The 22722-nt window shown below is 46.9% G+C and overlaps 1 protein-coding gene across 5 annotated transcripts in view; it reads left to right on the forward strand.

Annotated features, from left to right (window-relative positions):
- spega (striated muscle enriched protein kinase a) overlaps positions 1-21700 on the forward strand; it is a 396078-nt gene extending 374378 nt beyond the window's left edge. For 4 of the 5 annotated variants that reach the window (XM_087989394.1, XM_087989395.1, XM_087989396.1 and 1 more), the window contains 4 exons: positions 7724-7947; positions 9974-10049; positions 11678-11827; positions 16878-21700. In XM_087989394.1, coding sequence (XP_087845520.1) covers positions 7724-7947; positions 9974-10049; positions 11678-11827; positions 16878-17109 — 682 coding nt within the window. In that variant the 3' untranslated portion in view covers positions 17110-21700. Of the gene's footprint in view, positions 1-7723; positions 7948-9973; positions 10050-11677; positions 11828-16877 lie in introns of those variants that run through there. The other variant, XM_087989397.1, reaches the window with a different exon arrangement.
- Positions 21701-22722: the final 1022 nt, after the last annotated feature.

Consider the following 22722-nt stretch of genomic DNA (forward strand, 5'->3'; position numbering starts at 1 on the left):
CAGGGACACACTGTAAATACTGACCACTGTAAATACTGACTCACTGCCCAGAGAGACACTGTAAATACTGACACACTGCCCAGGGACACACTGGAAATACTGACACACTGCCCAGGGAGATACTGTAAATTCTGACACACTGCCCAGGGACAAACTGTAAATTCTGACACACTGCCCAGGGACAAACTAAATACAGACACACTGCCCAGGGAAATACTGTAAATACTGACACACTGCCCAGGGAGATACTGTAATTACTGACATATGCCCAGGGAGACACTGTAAATATTGACACACTACACAGGAAGACAGTTTAAATACTGAACCACTCCACAGAGACACACTCTAAATACTGACACACTCCCAAGGGACACCCTTTAAATACTGACACAATGCCCAAGGAGATACTGTAAATACTGACGCACTGCCCAGGGAGACACTGTAAATATTGACACACTGCCCAGGGAGACACTGTAAATACTGACACACAGCACTGGTACAAAGTGTAATTACTGACACACTGTAAATACTGAAATACTGCCGAAGGAGACACTGTAAATACTGACACACTGCCCATGGAGATACTGTAAATACTGACACACTGCCCAGGGACACACTGTAAATAGTGACACACTGCCCAGAGAGATACTGTAAATACAGACACTCTCCCCAGGGACACACTGTAAATACAGACACACTGTCCAGGGAGACACTGTAAAGACTGAAACACTGTAAATACTGACACACTGCCCAGGGACACGGTGTAAACACTGACACACTGCCCAGGGAGACACTGTAAATACAGACACACTGCCCAGGGAGATACTGTAAATACAGACACTCTCCCCAAGGACACACTGTAAATACAGACACACTGTCCAGGGAGACACTGTAAATACTGACACACTGCCCGGAGAGACACTGTAAATACTGACATACTACCCATTGAGACACTGTAAATACTGAAATACCGCCCAGGGACATGCTGTAAATACTGACACACTGACCAGAAAAGTATTGTAAATACTGACACACTGCCCAGGGAGATACTGTAAGTACTGACACACTGTAAATGCTGACACACAGCCCAGGGAGACACAAAGTAATGACACACAGCCCAGGACAAACTGTAAATACTGACACACTGCCCAGGGACACACTGTAAATACTGACACACTGCCCAGGGAGATACTGTAAATACTGACACACTGCCCAGGGCGACACTAAATACTGACACACTGCCCAGGGACACTCTGTAACTAATGACACACTGCCCAGGGAGACACTGTAAATACTGACACACAGCCCAGGGAGACACTGTAAATACTGACACACCGCCCAAGGAGACACTGTAAATCTTGACACACAGCACAGGTACAAAGTGTAAGTACTGACACGTTGTTCATACTGAAATACCGCCCAGCGACACACTGTAAATACTGACACACTGCCCAGGGAGATACTGTAAATACTGACACACTGCCCAGGGAGATACTGTAAATACTGACACACAGCCCAGGGAGATACTGAAAATACTGACACACTGCCCAGGGAGCCATTGTAAAAACTGACGCACAGCACATGGACACTCTGTAGATACTGACACACTGCCCAGGGAGACACTGTAAATACTGACACACTCCCGAGGGACACACTGTAAATACTGACACACTGCCTAGGGAGATACTGTAAATACTGACACACAGCCCAGGGACAAACTGTAAATACTGATACATAGCCCAAGGAGACACTGTAAATACTGACACACAGCCCAGGGACAAACTGTAAATAGTGACACACTGCCCAGGGACACACTGTAAATACTGACACACTGCCCAGGGATATACTGTAAATACTGACACACGGCCCAGGGACACACTGTAAATGGTGACACACTGCCCAGGGACACACTGTAAATACTGACACACTGCCCAGAGAGACACTGTAAATACTGACACACTGCCCAGGGACACACTGTAAATACAGACACACTGCCCAGGGAGACACTGTCAATACAGACACACTCCCCAGGGACACACTGTAAACACTGACACACTGCCCTGGGACACGCTGTAAATACTGACACACAGCCCAAGGAAGTCACTCTAAATACTGACACACTCCTCAGGGTCACACTGTAGATACTGACACACTGCCCAGGGTCACACTCTTAAATACTGACACACTCCTCAGGGTCATACTAAATATCGGCACACTGACAAGGGATGGCTGTAAAACTGGCACATTGCCCAGGGAGACACTAAACGCTGACACACTACCCAGGGACACTGTAAATACTGACACACTGCCCCAGGGACACACTGTAAATACTGACAATTCCCTGGAAGCAGTGTAAACACTGATGTATTTCCCATAGATCCACTGTCGACAATGACACGCTACCAATCGTTCAGGGAAATGAATCTGCCCTCTTTACCTGGTCTTGGTACAGTTGACTCCAGACCCACAGCCAATGTGGTTGGCTCTTAACTGCCCCCTGAAGTGGCTGACCAATCTACTCTGTTCCTGGGTAATTAGGGACGGGAAATAAATAAATGCTGACCTTGCCAATAACACCCACAGGCAAATGTGAGGACTGCAGATGCTGGAAACCAGAGTCTAAATTAGAGTGATGCTGGAAAAGCACAGCAGGTCAGGCAGCATCCGAGGAGCAGGAAAATCGACGTTTCGGGCAAAAGCCCTTCATCATTCTTCATTCCTGATAAAGGGCTTTGCTTGAAACTTCGATTTTCCTGCTCCTCTGATGCTGCCTGAACTGCTGTGCTTTTCCAGCACCACTCTAGTCAGTAACACCCACATTCCATGGATGAATGAAAATGCCGACTGCGTTTTGTTACGACACAGCAGTGTACCCTTCCACTAATTAAACCAAACACACAGAAAAGCTCACCTCACTTCCTAATCTGTTAAAGTATGAGTGACAGAAAACTCCCTAAATTCCATTATTCTTTAACTCCGTTATTCTATAACTCTATAAGTGATCATTAAATAGCCACTATTTACACTCTAACCCCCCTTTCTCTTAAACATCTGTTGTCTACCTCCAACTCTATAACAATATACAGATCCAATAAAAACCCCGATTAAAATTACATCAACTTCATTTTCAAAACCACCCAGCGGCTGTTGTCGTTGGCGTCTGTCTCCCTCTGGCTATAGATCTTCCTGGAGGAGAAAGTGAGGTCTGCAGATGCTGGAGATCAGAGCTGGAAATGTGTTGCTGGAAAAGCGCAGCAGGTCAGGCAGCATCCAGGGAACAGGAGAATCGACATTTCGGGCATAAGCCCTTCTTCAGGAATGAAGGGCTGAAGAAGGGCTTATGCCCGAAACGTCGATTCTCCTGTTCCCTGGATGCTGCCTGACCTGCTGCGCTTTTCCAGCAACACATTTCCAGTATAGATCTTCCTGGGTCAGCCTCGGTCTTTTGCTGCAAAGATGTTTCATATGAACAAGGTACCTTTAATAGAGTGTGTTTTGGATGGCAGTCTCTCTCTCGCTGGCAGTTTACTCTCTCACTAACTTTCTAAGTGCCCACTTCTTAATACCCCATACATCGGATTGTCTCATTGGTTCAATGTTGTCAAAAGAGTAAAATTCAAATTCGATTGGGTTTTAGTACTCTGGGGCATAATTTAAACTGATTGGTTAAATTTGAACTGTTGTGAACATAGCAGCCAAATGTTACATATTTTTAATTTTCCCGTAGATTCCGAGACTGCTAGTCAGTCACATGACAGGTGCCTGCAAACTCTCACTGCCAAAACAGCCTTCTCTCTCTCTCTTAAAGGTGCAGTACATGCCTTCAACTTCATCACAATTTCCACTGAGAATTGGAATGGTTTGATTGGTTGTTCACCTGATCTGGGTGATATTGTTTCTCGTGTCAGTGCGGACTCAGTGGGCCGATGGTCCTTTTCCATGCTGTATGACTCTACGTGTTATGGTGTAATGAGTTAATGGGTGGTCCTCAGATCTTCAGGCCTAGCATAATCCAGACAGATTGGAGTTTAAAGAACTCAAGCAAGGAATTAGGAGAGCAAGAAGGGGCCATGAAATGACCTTGGCAAGTAGGGTTAAAGAGAATCCCCAAGGCATTCTATACACACATTGAAAACAAGAGGCTAACTTGGGAGAAGATAGGACCACTCAAGGATAAAGAAGGGAACTTATGCCTGGAGGCAAGGGATGTGTGTGCGATCCTTAATGAGTACTTTGTGTCAGTATTCACCTAGGGGAAGGATATGGAGGATAGCGAGATTTGTGTGGAGCATGCTAATATGCTAAGACATTTTGAGATCAAGAAAAAAAGTGGTGTTGAATCTCTTGAAGAGCATTAAGGTGGATAAGTCCCCGGAGCACGATGGTATCTATCCCAGGTTACCAAGAGAGAAGATTGCTGGGGCCTTGACTAAGATCTTTGTATCCTCACCAGGCATTGGAGAGGTCCCAGAGGACTAGTGACTAGCTCATGTTCTTCCTCCCTTTAAGAAAGGAAATGGGAATAGTCCAGGAAACTATAGAACGGTGAGTCTCACCTCGGTGGTTGGGAAGCCATTGGACAGAATACTTAGGGATGGGATTTACGCACATTTGGAAAAGCATAGCCTAATAGGGACAGTCTCAGCATAGTTTTGTGCAGTGCAGGACATGTCTTACTAACTTGATTGAATTTTTCAAGGATGTGATGAAGGTGACGATGAGGGTCGAGCAGTGGATGTTGTTTATATGGATTTTAGCAAGGCTTTCGACAGGATCCCTCATGGTAGGCTCATCCAGAAGATTTAAGATACATGGGTTCCATTGTGATTTGGCCATGTGGATTCAGAATTGGATGCCTATAAATGGCAGAGTGTCGTGGTGGAAGGTTGTTTTTCAGGCTGAAGGTCTGTGACTAGTGGTTTTCCGCAGGGATCCATACCGATACCTCTGCTGTTTGAGACATACAAATGACTTGTATGAAAATGTAGATGAATGAATTGAATTGAATTTATTGTCACGTGTACCGAGGCACAGTGAAAAGCTTTGTCTTGCAAACAATGCAAGCTAATCTCAGAGTTATGTAGCATAGACAAATAAGTAAATAATAGGTAAACAGCGGCAAAAACAAAAACACAGGTACAGGTGAATGTTAAGTTTTGTAACTCTATTCAGTATTCTAACAACAGTAGGGTAGAAACTGTTACGAAACCGGCTGGTGCATGTGTTCAGGCTTCTGTACCTTCTCCCCGATGGTAGAGGTTATAGAAAAACATTGCCTGCGTGGGATGGATCTTTGAGGATGCTGGCAGTCTTTCCTTGACAGCGGGCCTGGTAGGTGGCTTTTATAGATGGAAGGTTGGCCTTTGTGATTGTCTGGGCCGAGTTCACCCCTCTCTGTAATTGTCTCCGATCTTCAATGGTATAGTTGCCATACCAAATAGTGATACATCCAGACAGAATGCTCTCGATGGCGTACCTATAAAAGTTGGCACGGGTATTCGCCGTTGTGCCAAACTTTCTAAGCTGCCTGAGGAGGAAGAGACGTTGCTGGGCCTTTGTAACCAGTGCGTCCAAATGAAGAGTCCGAGAAAGCTTGTTGTGGATGACCACTCCCAGGAGCTTGACACTCTCCACTCGTTCCACCTCTGTGCTGTTAATGTGTAGGGGGCCATCAGTAACTTCCTGCCAAAAGTCAATAATGAGTTCCTTGGTCATGTCGGCATTAAGAGGTAGATTGTTCTCAGTGCACCATTTTTCCAGGTCTTCCACCTCCCGTTGGTAGTCTTGTTTCATCGCCATCTGAGATTTGACCGACTATGGTGGTGTCATCAGCAAACTTGCAAATGGCATTAGTCTGGTATTTGGCGATGCAGTCATGGGTATACAGTGAGTACAGTAGTGGACTGAGTACACAGCCGGGGGGGGGGGGTGAGGGGGGCTCCAGTGTTGAGTGTTAGTGAGGATTAGTAGGTTTGCAGATGATACAAAGATCAATGGAGTTGTGGATAGTGTAGAAGGTTATCAAAAGATACAGAGTGATACAGATCAGTTGCAGATATGGGCGGAGTTTAATCCCACTAAGTGTGAGGTGCTGCACTTTGGGAGATCAAATGTTAAGGAGAGTATACATTTAATGGCAGGACTCTGAACAGCATGGATCTTGGAGTTCAAGTCCATAGCTGCCTGAAAATTGCCAAGCAACTAGATAGGGTGGTAAAGAAGGCGTATGACATATTTGTGTTTATTGGTCAGGGAATTGCGTAAAAGAGTCAGGATGCATGTAACAGGTTTATAAGACTTTGGGAGTTAGGCTGCACTTAGAGTATTATGTTCAATTCTGGTCACCACATTACAGGAAGGATGTGGAATCTTTGGAGAGGGTTCAGAAGAGGTTTACCAGGATGCTGCCTGGATTAGAGGGTATGAGCGATAAGGAGAGGCTAGAAAACCTCAGGTTGTTTTCTTTGGAGCAGTGGAGGCAGAGGGGAGATCTGAGGGGATTCTATAAAATTATGAGATGCACAGATAGGGTTGACGGTCAGAATCTTTTTTCCAAGAGTTGAAATGTCTAAAACTAGGGAGCATGCATTTAAGGTGAGAGGAGGAATGTTCAAAGGAGCCAATGAGGGCACGCTGCCAGGGGAGATGGTGGAGGCATATACAATAGGAACATTTAACAGACTTTTATATAAGCGCGTGAATATGCAAGGAATGGAGGGATATGGGCCAAGGATAGGCAGAAGGGATTAGTTTAATTTGGCATCACGTTCGGCACAACATGGTAAGCTGAGGGGTCGTTCCTGTGCTGTACTGTTCCATGTTCTATGCAACTGGCCCAGTGCCAAGCCAGCATCCAGGGCAGTGGTCCATTTGGTACATCTGGGGAAAAGTGATTCTTGGAGAAGCCTATCTGGAAGTGTGTGTCACCCACGATGTTGGAAGGATGTTCACAATTTTTTTGAATACGTGCTGAGGTGATTTACTGGAATGTTTCCTTGAATGATGGGAAGTGGGAGAAAGAGAAATTGTATCCACTGGAGCGGGGAAGGCCAGGGGAGATGTCATCAGATTTAGGACTGAGTTCAGGAGGAGCTTCTTCACCCAAGGGATTGTGAATCAGTGGAATTCCCTGCCCAGTGAAGAAGTTGAGGCTACCTTGCTGAATGTTTTAAAGGCAAAGCTAGATTTTTGAACAGTAAAGGAATTAAGGGTTATGATGAGAGGGCGGGTAAGTGGAGCTGAGTCCACTGAAAGATCAGCCATCATCTTATTGAATGGCGGAGCAGGCTCCAGGGGCCAGATGGCCTACTCCTGCTCCTAGTTCATATGTTCTTACATAACTGCACAGGAAGATCAGACACAGACAGCAGGACAATAACAGTCGAGAGTATGTTGCTGGAAAAGCACAGCAGGTCAAGCAGCAGCTGAGGAGCAGGAGAATCGACGAGTCAGGCATAAGCTTTCTGAAAGGCTTTTGCCCAAGACGTCGATTCTCCCGTTCCTCGGGTGCTGCCTGACCTGCTGTGCTTTTCCAGCAATACACTCTTGACTCTGATCTCCAGCGTCTACAGTCCTGACTTTCTCTGAGCAGGACAAGAACACCCTGACGCTCCAGTCCAGGACTCTCTTGAATGTGAGCTTCTCACTTTGAGATGGGAACACTGTTTTTGCTGAGCAACGAATCATTCCTCTCTGTTCTGTGCTGTCCCCCTCCCTGCCCCAGGTTCCGTTACTCTGAGGACGATGTTGTTAGCTACATCCTGCAGATCCTCCAGGGTCTTGAGTACCTGCACAGCCGACGTATCGTTCACCTGGACATCAAACCGGACAATGTCATTGTCACCTACCTCAACGTCATCAAGCTGGTGGACTTTGGCAGTGCCCACTTCTTCAATGCTACTGTGCCAAAGCCGCTGGGTCGCAGAGTGGGCACTCCGGAGTATATGTGTGAGTGTTACGCTAGGACCTGACCCCCTGGACCTGAGGTAGAGAGAAATGTCCACAACTGATCCCAGTCAGGGAGCCATTGCCATCCTCCACACCATATCCACCCTTGGTAACCCACTGGATAATGGTGCCACCTCAGAGCACACCATCCTAACACTGTTACCTCCACTAACAGTAACAGGTGGAGGGGGAATCAAGGACACTGAGGAGCAGCAGCTCCCCCTTCCTTCCTCTAAACCATCCCCCCACCCACTCTCCACCCATTACCCAACTGTATGTTCCAGTATGTCTCTATTTGGGAGTTAATGTGTATGTGTAAGTCTGTGTGTGTGTGTAGGTGTCTGTGTGTGCATGAGTGTAAACATGTGTGCATGTGTTAATGTGCATGCGTGCGCGTAAAAGTATGTGAAAATATCTCTGTTAGTGTGTGCCAAGTGAGTGTGTGTATGTGTGAGTTAGTGAGAGTGTGTATGTATGGGCATGTTAGTGAGTGTGTGTGAATGTCTGTGTGTGTATGTGTTAGCGAATGTGTGTCAGTGTGTGTAACTGTGTTGTGAATGTGTGTGTATGTGTAAGTGAGTGTTTGTGAGTGTGTCAGTGTGTATGTATCTATGAGTGTTAGTGACTGTGCGTCAGTGTGTGTGTTACTGAGTTTGTGTGTCAGTGTGTATGTATCTGTGAGTGTGTATTAGTGACTGTGTGTCAGTGTTTTTCTGATTGTGTGTTGTGAAAATGCGTGTATGTGTGACTGTGTGTTAGTGAGTGTGTGCTGTGAATGTATGTGTGAGTGTGTGTCTGTGTGTGTTAGTGTTTGTTGTGTGTGCGCGTGTGTGTATGTGTATATGTGTGAGTTGTGTCAATATGTGTGTGTATGTCTGGAGTCACAGGCCAGGCTTTGGTGCTGTTACCGTGACCACAGCCTGTCTCCCTCCCTGCCACTGCTGCTGGATGGGTCCTGGGTGGGGAAATAGTGTGTACAGCACTATACAGTCAGTAAGCTGTATCCTGAACCCACTTAGATGTCACAAGTTGTTACAAATGTCCACATATGTTTGTGTACATGTATGTGCAGCAACATGAAACATGTATTCAGAACAGATGTTAGAATCACTCTTTCCAAACCATCAGCTGAATGTTCACTCTTGGAGCAACTGCATGTTACTCTACCATATACCTCTCTTTCTCTGTCTTTATTTCTGTCTGTCTCTAGCTTTTGTTCTGTCTGCATAGCTCTTTCTTTCTCTCTCTCTCTCTCTCTCTCTCTCTCTCTCTCTCTCTCTCTCTCTCTCCCCCCCAACCCCCCTCACCTCCTCCTCTCTGGCTCTATCTATCTTTCAGTTTCTATCTCACTCTGTGTATCTATCTCTGTCTCTATCTCTTTCTTCTCTCTGTCTTTTGTCTCTGTCTTCTCTCTGTCTCATTCCATCTCTATCTCCCTCAGTCTCTTTCTCTCTCTTTCTGTCTTTCTCCATCTTTCTCTCTCTTGTTCTCTAAGTCTGTATCTCTCCCTATCTTTCTCTTTGTTTCTGTCCCACCATATCTGGCATTGTCTCTCTCCCACTCTCTTGTTCTGTATTTCTTTCTCTGTATCTCTGTCTGTTTCTCTCCCCCTCTGTGTCTCTATCACACCTTCACTGTCTCTCCCCCTCTCTGTCTATCACTCTGTCTCTGACTCTTTTTCTCCTTCTTTGTCTCTCTCTTTCCCCCGCTCTCTATTACTCAGTCTCTATCTCTGTAGATTTCCTCATATTCTCCCGATCATTCTCTTACTCTCATCACCTCCATCTTTCAAACCCATCGCCTCATTTCCGCTCTCAATCTCACAATTATTTTTCTCTCTCACTTATTCTCCCTCATCATCTCCGGTGGTGTTACAGGGCTGTCATTTCCAAAAATGCGATCTCTGTGACTCTCTCACTAACTGATAATTCTCTCTTGTGTTTTGTTCCTCTGTCCATCTCTCTCTCCATCTTTCTCTTTCTTTCTCTCTCTCTCTCTCTGTCCTGTCTCTCTCGTTCTCTCCAAGCTCCTGAAATGCTGAAGGGAGATCCGATTGGACCACCGGCTGATATCTGGGGTCTGGGCGTGCTTATTTACATCATGTGAGTAGGAGGGTGTTTGCTGGTATCTCTGACTGTGTCTGGGTGTGGGTTTTGTAGCTCTGACTGTGAGGGAGTGCAACGAGGGGGAATACGCCCCTTCGAGATGTCCTTGCTTGTTTGGTGCATGTACATGGCTTGTTCACTCTCCTGGAGTGGGGCTGCATTAACCTGCTTTTTAAATCATGATTCTTTTAACCCCCACTCCCCCTCCCCACATACACATGCACGCACATTCTCACTCAGTACCATTTCCCATTGGCAGTGCACACTAGATAAGTACTGTTTGTACATCCTCTCCCTCCATAGAGAGACAGAGAGATCCCTTGGGTCTGCAATTGTTACATTCACTGATTTGTGAACCAGTCACTGCTCTTAGGGAGGGAGTTCCAGGGTATTGACTCAGCAATGCTGAAGGAACAATGATGTATTTCCAAGTCAGGATGGTGAGTGGCTTGGAGGGGAATTTGCAGGGGGTCGAGTTCCCATGTATCTGTTGTCCTTGTGGGGTGACAGGTTTGGAAGGAGCTGTCCCAGAAGCCTATTTGTGTACTTGGGGTCCTAAATCCCTCTTGCTTCCCCCATTGTTCCCAGCTGCCCGCCAGTTTGCAAATACAGCAGCATCTCTGGAACAGCAGGGATAAGGGGAAAGTCACTTTCAGCTTCCCATTCCTGAGCAGACTCAAGCCATTACTCCCAGAGTCAGGAGTCACATGAAGGAGCAGCGCTCAAAAAGCTTGTGATTTCAAATAAACCTGTTGGACTATAACCAGGTGTCGTGTGACTTCTGACCTTGTCTGCCCCAGTCCAACACCAGCACCTCCACACCATTATTCCCAAAGAGAGACCGAGAGGTTTCTTTCAGTTATTTGTTCGTAGGATGAGGGCGTCACAGGCCAGGCCAGCATTTATTGCCCATTCCTAATTGCCCAGAGGGCAGGTAAAAATCAACCACATTACTGTGGGTCTGGAATCACATGTAGGCCAGACCAGGCAAGTGTGGCAGTTTCCTTCCCTAAAGGTATTAGTGACCCAGATGGGTTTTTACAACAATCCACAATGGATTCATGGTCACCGTTAGACTCTTAATTCCAGATTTTTATTGAAATCACATTCCACCATCTGCCGTGGTGGGATTCGAACCCAAGTCCCAGAGCATTACCTGTCTGTGGGTTAATAATCTAGTGATAATCCCATTGGGCCATCACCCCCACATGTGTGACAGTAAATGCAGATACTGACGGAGGTGAAACTGTTGGATTGTGGGACAGTCAAGAACACATTGACATTGCTCTCGGACCATCCTGTCTCACTGTCCACTTTCTGGCTGGGTAGGTAGGCTACAGAGAAGGTGTTCCTCGGGGAACAGAGGGACAAGGAAGGGGTGAGAATGGAAAGGACTAACCTGTAAACGCCCCATGTCTGTGCAGGTGGGGAAGGTTTCTGAGAATTCCCAAAGCCTACCCATGAGTGAGAGTTTTCAGGAGTAGCTGGCAGGTCAGGGATTTAAAAAAAAAGGATTTAATGGGAATGGGATTCCCTGAATGACAACCACAGCTGCTTGGTACTGAGGCTCAGTCGTGTGAGGCAACTCTGTGTGTTATTTATAACTCATGTTCTCTGTGTTTCAGGTTAAGTGGACGATCACCCTTCACTGCACCAGATCCAACAGAACTCGAGAGCAAGATTAAATCAGCACAGTTTGACCTCACAAAGTGCTATCCCAATGCATCGCAGAATGCTGCACTCTTTCTTAAACGGGTCCTCTGCATGTTCCCAGCGTGAGTAACCAACCCCATGGCAACAAACTAATACTGTCTGGACACAGGAATCTCTTGTCTCTTTCTGTGCTATACTCTTTTGGAATTTAGACGAATGAAGGGGGATCTTATAGAAATATAAAAAATTATGAAGGGAATAAATGTGATAGAAGCAGGAAAGTGGTTTCCACTGGCAAGTGAAATAAGAACAAGAGGGCATAGCCTCAAAATTAAGGGGAGCAGATTTGGGACTAAGTTGAGGAGGAACATCTTCACCCTAAGGATTATGAATCAGTGGAATTCCCTGCCCAGTGAAGCAGTTGAGGCTACCTCGCTGAATGTTTTTAAGGCAAAGATGGATTTTTGAACAGTAAAGAAATTAAGGGTTACGGTAAGTGGAGCTGAGTGCACAAAAAGATCAGCCATGATCTTATTGAATGGCGGAGCAGACTCGAGGGGCCAAATGGCCTACTCCTGCTCCTTGTTCTTATGTTTCCGGTTTTATCCCAGTAGATGCCAATCCTAGCTACAGCAAAAGTATTCTGTGTAGTTCTGGTATTCACGTTATTGGAGGGTTGGGATAGCACGAGAAAGGGGGCAGAAGAGATTTACCAGGATATTGCCTGGGCTGGAGAGTTCCAGTGATGAAGAGAGATTAGACAGACTGGGACTGTTTCCCTCCGAGCAGAGGAGATTGAGAGGGCACATGATTGAGGTGTATAAAATTATGAGGGGCATAGACAGGAAGAAACTGCACTTGTGATGCCAAGTCTATGGGCCAAGTGCTGAGAAATGGGGTTAGAATAGTTAGCTGGTTGTTTGGGCTAAAGGTCTTTTTCTATGCTTTATCGGTGGAGAAACTGTGGCCTGCAGATTCTAGAGTGTCCGAGTCGAAAGTGTAGTGCTGGAAAAAGCACAGCAGGTTAGGATGAAGGGCTTTTGCCCAAAATGTTGACTCGCATGCTGCCTGACTTGCTGTGCTTTTCCAGCGCCACACTTTCGACTCTGCTTTATCGATGACCCATCCTGGTCCAAGCTATGACCTGCAACTGAGAGGTAAAGCCACAAAGTAAAGCTCCCTCTACACTGTCCCCCATCAAACACTCCTAGGACAGGGACAGCATGGGGTTAGGTACAGGATAAAGCTCCCTCTACACTGTCCTCATCAAACATTCCCAGGACAGGGACAGCACGGGGTTAGATACAGGATAAAGCTCCTTCTACACTGTCCCCATCAAACACTCCCAGGACAGGGACAGCACGGCATTAGATACAGGATAAAGCGCCCTCTACATTGTCCCCCATCAAACATTCCTAGGACAGGGACAGCACGGGGTGAGATACAGGTAAAGCTTACTCTGCACTGTTTGGAATTACACTGGACATCTCCCCAAGTGCAAAACCTCACATTTTCCACATTATATTCCATCTACCATGTTCCTGCCCATTCGCTAACTCTATCCAAATCCTCCAGAAGCCACTGTACATTCTCCTCACAATACACATTCCCATTTAGCTTTGTATCATCCACAAAGTTGGAAATAATTCATTTGGTTCCTATCTCCAAATCACTGAGGTCTATTATGAACAGCTGGGGCCCAAATACATATCTTTTTGATATTCTAGTCATCACGGTCTGCAATTGTGAGAATAATCCATTTATTCCTACACTCTGTTTTCTGTCTGTTAGTCAACCATTAATCCATGTTAATACATTACCTCCTATCCCATGTCCTTTAATTGTCCATAGTTGCCCCTTGAGAAGTTGGGGTGAGCTGCCTTCTTGAACCAGTCCATTGTAGATAGACCCACAATACCCTTAGGGAGGGAATTACAGGATTCTGACCCAGCGACAGTGAAGGAACGGTGATATATTTCCAAGTCAGCAAGGTGAGTGGCTCGGATGGGGACTTGCAGGGGGTGTGTTCCTGTGTATCTGCTGCCCTTATTGTCGAGTCATAGAATCACACAGCACGGAAACAGACCCTTTGATCCAACCAGTCCATGCCGAACATAATCTCTGATCCTGGCCCATATCCTTCTAAACCCTTCCTATTCATATACCCATCCAGATGCCTTTTAAATGCTGTAATTGTACCAGCCTCCACCACTTCCTCTGGCAGCTCATTCCATACACGTACCATCGTCTGCGTGAAAAAGTTGTCCCTTAGGTCCCTTTTAAATCTTTCACCTCTCACCCTAAACCTATGCCCGCTAGTTCTGGATTTCCCCACCCCAGGGAAAAGACTTTGTTCATCCTATTCATACCCTTCATGATATTATAAACCTCTATAACCTCAGCCTCTGACGCTCCAGGGAAAACAGCCCCATCCTATTCAGCCTCTCCCTATAGCTCAAATCTGCCAACCCTGGCAATGTCCTTGTAAAACTTTTCTGAACATTTTCAAGTTTCACAACATCCTACCTACAGGAGGGAGACCAGAATTGCACGCAGTATTCCAAAAGTGGCCTAACCAATGTCCTATTCAGTTGCAATGTGCCCTCCCAACTATACTCAATGCTCTGACCAATAAAGGAAAACATACCAAACGCCTTTGTCACTATCCTGTCTAGTTGTGACTCCACTTTCAAGGAGCTATGAACCTGCACTCCAAGGTCTCTTTGTTCAGCAGCACTCCCCAGAACCTTACCGTGAAGTGTGTAAGTCCTGCTCTGATTTGATTTTCCAAAATGCAGCACTTCACATTTGTCTAAATTAAACTTCATCTGCCCCTCCTCGGCCCATTGGCCCATCTGATCAAGATCCCATTGTACTTCAAGGTAACCTTCTTCGCTGTCCACTTAAGGTGGAAATTGATTATGGTTTGGTAGGTGAAGGAATTAAGGGTCAAAATCTTGAATTCTCATTCTTAACAAGCCCCATGTCCTGTGAATGAGCTTTTCGGAAGGTTCACAGAATCGAATCAGATTTTAGATACAGCTCAATCACGGTGTCATTGAATGATAGAATTGGTTTGATGGGCCAAAGAGCCTCCTGGTGACCATTCTGTTGGGGATGTAATTATTTCTGGGTCTTTGGGATGAGGGACCACCTTCTCAACGAGAATAAGGAACTGATTGTTTCAGACTGGGATGAGGAGAAAGATCTTCCCTCAGAAGGTGGGGAATGTTTGGAATTGCCGATCCCAGAGAGCTGTGGATGCTCCGTGGTTGAATCTACTTTCAGCTGGAACAGACAGGGTTTTTCGGGAAATCAAGGTCCTTATACAGAATGCAGACCCAAGACCGCCTTTGACTGTATTGAATGTAGAAGTCAAAAAGAGTGGTGCTGGAAAAGCACAGTCAGGCAGCATTTGACGAGCAGGAGAGTCGACGTTTCAGGCATAAGCTCTTCATTGGAAATGTGGGGGAGGCCCAAGGAGGCTGAGAGATAAATGGGAGGGGGTTGGGGTTGGGGGAAGGCAATCAGTGGATGGAAGTGGAGGTGATGGTGATAGGTCGGAAAAGAGGGTGGAGCGGATAAGTGGGAAGGAAGATGGGGGGGTAGGACAGTTCAAGAGGATGGTGCCGAGTTGGAGGGTTGAATCTGGGATAAGGTGAGGGAAAAAGAGATGAGGAAACTGGTGAACTCCACATTGATCCTGTGTGATTGGAGGGTCTCAAGGTGGAAGATGAGGCGTTCTTCCTACAGATGGCTAGAGTTTGGCAGTGGAGGAGGCCCAGGACTTGCATGTCCTTGGAGGAGCTAAAGTGGATGGCAACCAGGCAGTGGGGTTGTTTAGTGTGTGTCTCAGAGATGTTTATTGGTCAGAGTATTTAGAGTACAGGAGTTGGGAGGTCATGTTGCGACCCTACAGGACATTGGTTAGGCCACTGTTGGAATATTGTGTGCAATTCTGTATTCCTTCCTATTGGAAAGATGTTGTGAAACTTGAAAGGGTTCAGAAAAGATTTACAAGGATGTTGCCAGGGTTGGAGGATTTGAGCTACAGGGAGAGGCTGAATAGGCTGGGGCTGTTTTTCCTGGAGCATCGGAGGTTGAGGGGTGACCCTATAGAGGTTAACAAAATTATGAGGGGCATGGATAGGATAAATAGACAAAGCCTTTTCCCTGGAGTCGGGGAGTCCAGAACTAGAGGGCATAGGTTTAGGGTGAGAGGGGAAAGATATAAAAGAGACTTAAGGGGCAACTTTTTCACTCAGAGGGTGGTACGTGTATGGAATGAGCTGCCAGAGGAAGTGGTGGAGGCTGGTACAATTGCAACATTTAGGAGGCATTTGGATGGGTATATGAATAGGAAGAATTTGGAGGGATATGGGCGGGGTGCTGGCAGGTGGGGCTAAATTGGGTTGGGATTTCTGGTTGGCATGGACAAGTTGGACCAAAGGATCTGTTTCCGTGCTGTACATCTCTATGACTCTATGTTCTCTGAAACGTTCCCCAAGTTGCGTCCTATCTCCCCAGTGTAGAGGAGACCACACCGATACAGTAGATGACATGTGTGGAAGTACAGGTAAATTTCTGGTGGATGTAGAGCGATCCTTTGGGGCCTTGGATGGAGGTGAGGGAGGAGATGTGGGCGCAGGTTTTGCACTTCTTGCAGTGGCAAGGGAAGGTGCCAGGGGGAGAAGGTGGGTTGGTGGGGGGCGTGGACCTAACACGAGAGTCTGGAACACAGATAGGGTTGGGGAGGGAAACCTATCCCTGTTGCTGGGGTCTGTTTGTACGTGGCAGAAATGGCGGAGGATGATGCATTGTATTTGGAGGTTGGTGGGATAGAAGGTGAGGACCATGGGGGGGTTCTGTCCTTGTTGCGATTGGAGAGGTGGGGTTCAAAAGCAGAGGTGCGGGAAGTGGAGGAGATGTGCTGGAGGCCATCATCAACCACGTGGGAGGGGCAATTGCGGTCCTTGAAGTAGGAGGCCATTGGTAGGGTGGAAGGTGAGGACCGGTAGGGAGGGCTCTATCCTTGTTGCGGTTGGAGGGGTGGGGTTCAAGGGAGGAGGTGTGGGAAGTGGAGGAATTGCACTGGAATGTAGAAGCAGGTTAGATGGGCTGAGTAGCCTATTCTTGCTGTTTTTAATTCCTCTTTATCTCGGCCTGCTCCAGGACACGACCGACGGTGAAGGAATGTCATGCTAACCCCTGGCTCCAGGATAACTACCTGATGAAGCTCCGTCGACAGACGCTGACCTTCACTACCACCCGACTGAAGGAGTTCCTGGTCCACCACCAGAAGAAGCGATCTGAGACCCTCACTCGGCACCGAGTTCTCCTGCGGTCCTACAGCAACACCACCAGCCAGCCCGGGAGCCCTGGCGTCCCTCCGGCAACCCAGTGACCCCTCACCCCCACCCCGAGGAGCTGGGGGAGCGGGGAGGCAATGAGAAATCTGAGGGCAACATTCCAGTCAACACCTGCATTGCAAACACTTGAACCCATCCTGCCGAGGGACAGAGGGGACAGCCATTCCCCACATCTCGACACCAACGATCAAACCATTAAGGGACAGACACCTAGCACTGACAGTTTTCTTTTCTCTATTTATTTAAGACAGTAACCAAGGACGTGAGGTTGTGCATCTTGTGTCCAAATGGTTTTTAGCAAAAGGCTTTGTCTCCGAATCCAAGGGAGGGAATGGGGGGAGCGAGCAGTGCATAGGTTAGTGACTGGAACCAACTTCATTGTGACCCACTGGGGGCAGAGTGGAGACCTGCTTCATAAGAGAATGGACAAAAACCAGCCTTACTGTCGATTTTCCCTTTGAGTATGTGTGCATCCCAGCCCCTTCCCAAACCCTTGCCCCGAATCTCCGGGACTCCAATCTTCTCAATACTTTGCAGAGAGGGAGACAGAGAGATGGCCCCCTCTCTCATCTGATTTTCCTTTGTACATCGAGAGATGTGAGCAGTCTCTTTACACAGGGATTCACTTAAGTTTCGATTCTCTCTCAATGAAGTGCAATTTGGTTCTGCAGGACTCCCTGGTCCTCCGAGCCCATCAAGCAGACTCTGAAGTTTCGGTTCCATACATGACTGAATTTCCAGGGACTAAGAAGATCCCGATCTTGCTCCCACCTTCCCCCAACTCCTTTCTCACCAACCTCCTGGAGATTACCTGCACCACCATAGAATTAAGCAGGGATTGGCATCTCTGGGCTGTCAGGTCACACTGGAGAGAGCCATCTCCCTGTCCCTGGAAAGGCTCCTCTCAACTACCAGCCTCTGAAAATCTATCAGCTCCAACTGAGGGCCCAGGGCAGGGAACTGGTCTAATCTGGTGTCCCTGCTCTCTAGTTTGGGGATATCTTTGGGCGAGTAAAATGGATGTAAATAGAAATTATGTTGCAAGGCCTTCCTGAAAGACATTTGTAAGATTTTACTTGATGAGTATTGGGCTGAGGGTTGGCCTGTGTATTTTGCCACACAGTGGAGGGAGGTTGGGAAATGAGGCAGGGAGATTCCTGCATATATTTTCATACTTGTGTGTTTGCAATAGGATGAAGTGTGCGTGTATGCACACACACACACATACGTACACACACTCATACACACTCTTACACAGAGACATTTGCGCAGACTCTCACACTCACACAGTTTCTCATACACACACACACTCACATTCTCTCTCTCGCGCGCGCACACACACACACACACCCATAGCCATGTACATGCAGTCACAGCCTAACACACACTTGCACGCATTCACGCATGGTCACACATGCGTGCACATCCACACTGGTGCACACATGCAATGTGTGCGAAGACACATGTAGTAGTGTGCACAGATCTGGTGCGTGAACATCTGTGCACCAACACATGCACATGTGTGCTTATCCATGTGCACGGACACATGTGTAAAGATCCGTGCACACTGAGACAGACTTGTGACTGGTTTGATTATGACACATGGCCAACTTTAAATAATTAATTGCACACAGCACAAGAAGATTTCACAAGCAAAAAAAAGGGGAATGTAATTTCCCTTGAATTGATATTTTTAGGGATATTTTGAGCTCCAGCGATTATTCATGCGACTAAAATCTCTTGCAAGGCAAGTGTGCGAGGTTGCGCTGGAAGTGTAAATCACAATAGCTTGCATCCATCACTTTGGGAATTTGGGGACTGTCCTGTTGAATGGACGCCCTTGCTGCTATCTTTAGGAACAAAAGGAAAGCTGGGGTGGGGGTGTTTCCCATGGTCAGGAAACAGCGTCAGAACCCAGCAGCCACAGCTGTCATCACCCACCTCTACCCAGCATTGACCATCAACCGCTTTCCTGCCCGTCATAGATGGCTGGCTCATACCAACTAGCACAGCTCAATGCTGAGATCAGGCAAAAATAGCTTACATTTATATGGCGCCTTTAACATGGCAAACGCAGGTGCAATTGTGGGTGGAAACATTTATACCAAGACAGAGAAGGCAGTGACAAAGCAGATGTTCAAAGTTTGGCGAGAGGGAGAGAGGTCTGTTTTAACTGCGTCGTAAAGTGGGGACAGAGACAGGGAGGGAATTCCGCAACTCGGAACCCAAGCAGCTGAAGGTACAGTCCCTGAGACAGAGCAAAGGAGGTTGCCCAGAACTAGAAAGTTCATGGAGATGTGACATGATTGGGAGCTTTAGGATGTTAGGGTGAGAGCAAGGGGAGATTTGAGAGAAGCTGTCTTCTGAGAAATAGCTAGCTCCAAGTCATGATGGTTCTGACAATCCCAGCCACACTGGGTCATCCTATACTGAGGGGATTTGATGGAATCACTCAGGCCAATTCATCAGCCTGTGTTTGCTGAGAGAACGTTTCCCATCTAATACCTTAGGCAGCTGGCTTCATATCCACTGGCAGTTTAGAGAAGAGAAAGGCAACTTGATTGAAACACAGAAAACAGTGAGGGGTCTTAACTGGGTGGTGAGGGAGAGGATGGTTCCTCTTGTAGAAGGATTTAGAGCTCCAGGTGACTGTTTAAAAATCAGGGCTTATCCATTTTAGACAAAGATGAGAAAAATATTTTCTGAGTCCTGGATCTTTAGAACTCTCTTCCTCAAAAGGTGGTGGAAATGAATCTTTGAATATTTTTATGACAGCTGGGTAGATTCTTGTTGAATGGGGTGAAAGGTTACCAGGAATAGTTGGGGATGTAATCAGAACAGCCACCATCTTACTGAGGGGCAGAGTGACCACCACCTAGGTTTTGAATGTTCATATGTTGAGTTTTTCCAGCACTGTCTGAGTTAATCCTTTGCTTTTGCTCACCCTGACCTTACCATGGATTCTCTCTCTTTATGTGTCTTTGTCCCTCGGTTTTTCTCTATCTCTCTTTTTGTCCCACACCCGATCTCTCACATTATATCCCTGACCCCTTATTACTTTCAGGCTCCACTTCACACCCTCTGTCCCCCTCTCACTCCCTCTATCCCACTCACTCTCTGTTCTTCACTCTCCCTCTATCCCTCACACTCTCCTGTCCCTCACTCATTCCCTCTGTACCTCTCTCACTCCCTCTGTTCCTCTCTCACTCCCTCTGCCCATCAGACTCCCTCTATCCCTCACACTCTCCCTCAGTACCTCACACACTCCCTCTGGCCCTGTCACTTCCTCTATCCCTATCACACTCACTCTCCCTCTGTCTCACGCACTTCCTCTGTCCGTCCTGCATTCTCTCTATCCCTCTCCCTCTGTCTCTCACACACTCCCTATGTCCCTCTTTCACTCCCTCTATCCTTCGCAGTCCATCTGTCCCTTCCCCATTCCCTCTATCCCTCACACTCCCTCTGTCCCTCTCTCACTTCCTCTGTCCCTCCTGCATTCCTTTTATCCCTCTCACACTCCCTCTGTCACTCCCACATTCCCTCTATCTGTCTCACACTCCCTCTGTCCCTCTCCCTCTGTCTCACACACATTCCTCGTCTCACTCATTTTTCCCACATAGAGTCACAGAGATGTATAGCACGGAAACAGACCCTTCGGTACAACCTGTCCATGCCAACCAGATATCCCAACCCAATCTCGTCCCACCTGCCAGCACCCGGCCCATATCCCTCCAAACCCTTCCTATTCATATACCCATCCAAATGCCTCTTAAATGTTGCAATTGTGCCAGCCTCCACTACTTCCTCTGGCAGCTTATTCCATACCCGTACCACTCTCTGTGTGAAAAAGTTGCCCCTTAGGTCTCTTTTATGTCTTTCCCCTCTCACCCTAAACCTATGCCCTCTAGTTCTGGACTCCCCGACGCAGGGAAAAGACTTTGCCCATTTATCCTATCCATGCCCCTCATAATTTTGTAAACCTCTATAAGGTCACCCCTCAGTCTCCAACGCTTCAGGGAAAACAGCCCTAGCCTGTTCAGCCTCTCCCTATAGCTCAAATCGTCCAACCTTGGCAACATCCTTGTATATCTTTTTTGAACTCGTTCAAGTTTTACAACATCTTTCCGATAGGACCAGAATTGCACGCAATATTCCAACAGTGGCCTCACCAATGTCCTGTAGAGCCGCAACATGACCTCCCAACTCCTGTACTCAATACTCTGACCAATAAAGAAAAGCATACCAAGCGCCTTCTTCACTGTCCTATGCACCTGCGACTCCACTTTCAAGGAGATATGAACCTGTACTCCAAGGTCTCTTTGTTCAGCAACACTCCTTAGGACCTTACCATTAAGTGTATAAGTCCTGCTAAGATTTGCTTTCCCAAAATGCAGCACTTCGCATTTATCTGAATTAAACTCCATCTGCCACTTCTCGGCCCATCTGGTCAAGATTCTGTTGTAATCTGAGGTAACCCTCTTTGCTGTCCACTACACCTCCAATTTTGGTGTCATCTGCAAACTTACTAACTGTACCTCTTATGCTCGCATCCAAATCATTTATGTAAAAGTAGAGGACCCAGCACCGATCCTTGTGGCACTCCAATGGTCACAAGCCTCCAGTCTGAAAAACCCTCTGACTTCTGTCTTTGAGCCAGTTCTGTATCCAAATGGCTACTTCTCCCTGTATTCCATGAGATCTAACCTTGCTAATCAGTCTCCCATGGGGAACCTTGTCGAACACCTTATTGAAGTCCATGTAGATCACATCTACTGCTCTGCCCTCATCAATCTTCTTTGTTACTTCAAAATACACTCAATCAAGTTTGTGAGACATGATTTCCAATGAACAAAGCCATGATGACTATCACTAATCAGTTCTTGCCTTTCCAAATACATGTACATCCTGTCCCTCAGGATTCCCTCCAACAACTTGCCCACCACTAACATCAGGCTCACCGGTCTATAGTTCCTTGGCTTTACCACCTTTCTTAAACAGTGGCACCATGTTTGCCAACCTCCAGTCTTCCGGCACCTCACCTGTGACTATCAATGATACAAATATCTCAGCAAGAGGCCCAGCAATCACTTCTCTAGCTTCCCACAGAGTCCCACATGTTGGACTCCCTGAGACCTTCAGGGTTTCTTTTGACTGGGACACTCCCAGTAAGCTCCCATTTATCTTCAACTCCTGTGGAATCACAGCAGAGTTGAACTGAGGGGGAGTTAGCCTGTTGTGCCCAGTGCATTTTCCCTTATGCTCCTGTAAATGCTTCTTTTCCAGTGTTTGTCTGGTTTGTTCCTATTGGATCAGTACCATTCTCCTCTTCTAACTTGATCCCAGTCCAGCTGTTGTATAGGAATTTACATCCCCTCACACGCAACTTCATTATCAATGTTTCCCTAGCTAAACACTGTGATCCAATCTCCTGGTAATATTCTCTGAGGAGACTGTACCAGCGTTTCTCTGGGCTATCTCTGAGGTCCAAATTGATCAAACCTAGTCTGATGCTGATCTATCCTTTCAGTAACCTCCTGCCAAACCATGCATTCTGCCCCTGGGTCCCATGTCCTGGATTCGACTCGATCCTCCAGCAGGATTAAAGCTCATGTGAACTGATTTGTTTGCCACCAATATCCATGTGCAAC

Source organism: Chiloscyllium plagiosum, unplaced genomic scaffold, assembly GCF_037043375.1.
Source record: "Chiloscyllium plagiosum isolate Xiang-an unplaced genomic scaffold, Cpla_swu_hap1 HiC_scaffold_7, whole genome shotgun sequence".
Taxonomy (NCBI): Eukaryota; Metazoa; Chordata; class Chondrichthyes; order Orectolobiformes; family Hemiscylliidae; genus Chiloscyllium; species Chiloscyllium plagiosum.